The sequence below is a fragment of the Brachypodium distachyon genome, chromosome 5 (assembly GCF_000005505.3).
Source record: "Brachypodium distachyon strain Bd21 chromosome 5, Brachypodium_distachyon_v3.0, whole genome shotgun sequence".
Taxonomy (NCBI): Eukaryota; Viridiplantae; Streptophyta; class Magnoliopsida; order Poales; family Poaceae; genus Brachypodium; species Brachypodium distachyon.
The window spans coordinates 20,149,898-20,153,711 of record NC_016135.3 but is presented as its reverse complement, the minus strand read 5'-3'; the positions used below and the strand labels follow the sequence as shown (position 1 = coordinate 20,153,711).

Sequence of the window (3,814 nt, the reverse complement as noted above, 5' to 3'; positions counted from 1 at the left end):
TGGTTTTGTGAAATTTACTTTTTTTTATTTACGGATTTCTATTTTTCGGTGGTGACGATAAAGAGGTTGGCATGCGAGCTTTGTGGGTCAGGCCCTCGTCCATCCATCCATCATTCCAGAAGAGTCACCTTGCTCCGACGAGTAAGGAGATGCAAGTTGAAGCTCCGAAAAGTTCCATGTCGGAGTTGGAGTAGGGAGCCTTGGCATGGCCTACTCGGATCACTCCAAGCACCACGACCAAACGGAGACGAAGGGTAGAGCCGCGTTTGGAGAGACCCATGCGAGACTGGTGAGGGATCTCGTAATCCATATGGTGCTCTAGCGTGGACACCGAATGGCCTTTGCACCGGAGGTTTGCACCATGCTTCTTCCAGTTAAAGGAATGGCAGATCTTTTCAAATCCTCGAATGCATCTTTTCAATCCTCTCGAGCACCCCTCGGGTTACGGAACACATAAATTTGCTCTTCCCACAGGGAATCACGTTTGAACTACTTTTGTTTTCCACATCCTATTCACATTTCAACCCTATTCCTTGAACAAAGGATTTCACATTTGAATTTCTCTTGGCTCCCTCGTCAGGAATTCCTTTCTCATCGTTAGCATAATTTGGTCCATGTGGCCAGCGCATGTGCCCCCTCTGCGCTTAGCGGATAGGTTTTGTCGCTGTGGCCACCGTAGGTACCTCGACCTCTTTGCACGGGCTGGTAATGGTATACACTTATTCAACTTGTCCGATGCTATGAATCAAGCACGACTTTGCTCTTTGCGTGTTTTTCCCAGTTATTTAACAGTTGTCAACGATTTTAAGGGTTCAAAGCTACAAATCTCAAGGTTCGGATGTACGTTGCCGAGATCTTCATAAGTTTTTGTGTGAAAGGTTTAAACTTGGAATAATGGTTGAAGGTTATGCAAAATCCCCCCTCTTAAATGGTTGAAAATTTCGGAAATAGGTAGTTTAATTATTTTAAGCCCATCGCAAGATCTCCTAATACAGTTGGATCTCCTAATTACTCGATTAGGAGATCACGATCGATCAGTTGTCATCGATCAGGCAGAACGCAGAGCGTCGGTTACGTACACGCATGCATCGATGTAATAATAGTAATAAGTAAACAAAAGTACACGCCTGCTGAAGGAGGTTCAGAAGTCCATGACCAGCATCACGGGATGTCGTGTCCTGTCCTGTCCTAGACTCCCAGAGCAGTCGAATAAAAAACCCTTGCCCTAGAGAGATCGAACCCCCGTCACCGGCATACACGCACGTACAGACGTCGTCAGCACTGCACGGTACATATACGTACACACGCCACGGCAACACACTGACATGCACGGACCTGTCATGTGTACACACATGCGTGTGTACGTACGCGTACGCATGCATAGTGCTGTACGGTACGCTAGCTCTACTAGCTGCTAGCTAGCTGCTCCTAGGCTCCTAGATGTGAGATCGAACCAGCTTTATGTTAATGTTGGCTTTTTTTTTTTCTTTTACTGGAACTCGGCGAACAGGGACGGCGACTGGTAGATCTGCGAGAAGCCGCCGCCGTGGAAGAAGCCGCCGAGATCCTCGGCCGCCATGTCCAGGAACACCTGGTACTCATCCGCCGTCAAGCCGTAGGCAGCCGTGGTCACGTTGGACGTCGCCGACGAGTCCTCCGCCGGCTTGGGCTCCATCGGCAGCAGCACTCCTTCCTGCCGCTGTAGTAGCACCCCCGCGTCCTCTTCGCGCGCCACGGCCGCGGTCGAGCTGCTGCTGCGGAAGATATCCCCGACCTCGGAGTTCCAGAGGCGCAGGAAGATGTCGGGCGCCGAGTGCTCGGCGTCGGCGGCGGCCACGGTGGACGAGGACGACGAGGTGGTCGCGGTCGCGGCTGCGGCGCCGGAGGTGGAGAGGAGGGAGAGGCGCGCCTCGGCTTCCAGGCGGGCCGTCTCCCACTGGGCCGCGTGGCGCGCGGCGGGGCTGCTGGAGATAGTAGCGGCAGTGCCTGCAGGGCTGTCGGCGGTGGTGGTGATGGCGGCCAGGGCGGGGTGCTCGCCGGCGAGCGCCGCCTGGCGGAGCTGCTTCTTGAGGTTGGTGTTCCAGTAGTTCTTGATCTCGTTGTCCGTCCGGCCCGGCAGCTGCGCCGCGATCATGGACCACCTGCATGGTAGTACGTCGAGATCGACCGATCACGGGAGAAGGAGACGGTATAAGGCTGCCGGTTTTGGATGCATGCGAGTGAGTGTATATGAATGCAGTATGCAGATGACTTAATAAATGACACCATGCACTGATCATTCAATGTGCATCCGCGTTCAACGTAGACTCTTCAATGCTACTGCTGCTGCTAGCAATTAAGGACTCACTTGTTGCCGACGACAGCGTGGAGCTGGAGAATGGACTTGTGCTCCTCGGGCGTGAAGGGCCCGCGCTTGATGTCCGGCCGGAGGTAATTCGTCCACCGCAGCCGGCAGCTCTTGCCGCACCGGTTCAGCCCTGCACCCACAGACCACGCGCTTGCTTGCTTCACTTCAACAAATCGCTCAACCAAAACCAGATCATACAAGCACCAACCGGCCGAGCAGATTGAAGCACGGCTGGCTACACGATTTCAAACTACACGATCTCAAATCCTAGCTACTTAGCTACTTACCGGCGAGTTTGGGGAGCATGCGCCAGTTGCCGGGGCCGCTGGCCTGGACGTAGTCCAGGAGGAGCTTGTCCTCCTCCGGCGTCCACGGCCCTTTCTTCAGCCCCTTGATGTCGCAGCACGGAGTCCTCCCCATGGCCTCCGGCTCCCCGACGACCACACGCGAATGGCCGGTCTACGCGCTCACGGCTCACCTCTGGCCGTGGACTAGATGGATCGATGGATATCAAACTCCGGCTGGCGACACAGAGATGGGAGTGACGTTGGGCAATCAATGGGGGTACCGAGAAGGATTTATAAGCCGAGGAGGACGCCGGAGGCCATAAATGCGCCCCCGGATTTTCACCTGCTGCAGACAACGAGAGTGGGATAATAAGTGGTCGAGCCGACGCGCAGAGGCATTTAATATACGTGATCGATGCGCTTTCTTGCAAGTACGCCGAGAGGGTCCAGGCAGAATTGAATGCGTCGTGGGACAACCGGTTGTCTGCTGTTGCGCAATGTGCAGCTGACCTGACCACCACTCTATACGTTTTCAACTCGACGAGACGACGTACGACGACTGTGCAGCAGGACGTCAAAGAGTAAAGTAAATACAATACACTCTCGGTCGATCTTGCGTGCCGAGCGCTGGCAAAGTGGCGATCATGCACAAGGATTCCACAAGACCACAGCGTCAGAGATGGGCGGGACTGGAGGTGATAAAAATGCGAAAAGCTTGGGAGGAAGAGGAAGGCGGTGAAGGCAGCGGAAGGTGGCCGCCATAAATGAGGGTGTGGCTCCTCCGGTCCGGTCTGGTCCTCTGCCGCACAGGCGTGGCTCAGATTTTAGCGTCAGGCAGAGGTAAAAACTGGAAAAGACAGAGGTCATGTGTGGGAGGAGAGCGTGTGGGGGACGAGCATCCGCAGAGGGTCGGAGGTATTAAATGCGCGGTGGAGTGGCCGGAACGGCGAGCATTTGGCCGCGGTTGCCGCTGACGCGCGCGGTGCCGTGCCCAGTACTGGCGCTGGGCCGCAGCCCGCAGGACGTGCTACATGCGATGAGATGATGAGACCCTCCTCCGCGTTTACCTTTTGTTTTGTCTTGTCCGTGTGCGGCTCCATCGATAGCCTAAAGCCGTGGTTTGTGATCCGCGAGACTATTATACCGGCGAACCAGTCGAAGGTTGTTTCGCGCGGGTGTT

The 3,814-nt window shown here is 55.0% G+C and overlaps 1 protein-coding gene across 1 annotated transcript; it reads right to left on the bottom strand.

The window, feature by feature from the left end:
• Window positions 1–1,473: 1,473 nt before the first annotated feature.
• LOC100831406 (transcription factor MYB41) lies at window positions 1,474–2,985 on the bottom strand. The gene is made up of 3 exons (XM_003581403.4): window positions 2,635–2,985; window positions 2,348–2,477; window positions 1,474–2,141 (listed from the first exon to the last, which is right to left on the bottom strand). The coding sequence occupies exons 1-3, from the start codon at window positions 2,765–2,767 to the stop codon at window positions 1,490–1,492; spliced, it is 915 nt and encodes a 304-aa protein (XP_003581451.1). The 5' UTR covers window positions 2,768–2,985; the 3' UTR covers window positions 1,474–1,489.
• Between the last annotated feature and the right edge of the window lie 829 nt (window positions 2,986–3,814).

Bases quoted from the DNA above. Each gene is read 5' to 3' on its own strand.
- LOC100831406 (XM_003581403.4), bottom strand. From the start codon at position 2,767: ATGGGGAGGACTCCGTGCTGCGACATCAAGGGGCTGAAGAAAGGGCCG. The intron at 2,478-2,634 runs GTAAGTAGCTAA...CTGTGGGTGCAG, and splicing joins CATGCTCCCCAAACTCGCCG to GGCTGAACCGGTGCGGCAAG. The intron at 2,142-2,347 runs GTGAGTCCTTAA...ACTACCATGCAG, and splicing joins CACGCTGTCGTCGGCAACAA to GTGGTCCATGATCGCGGCGC.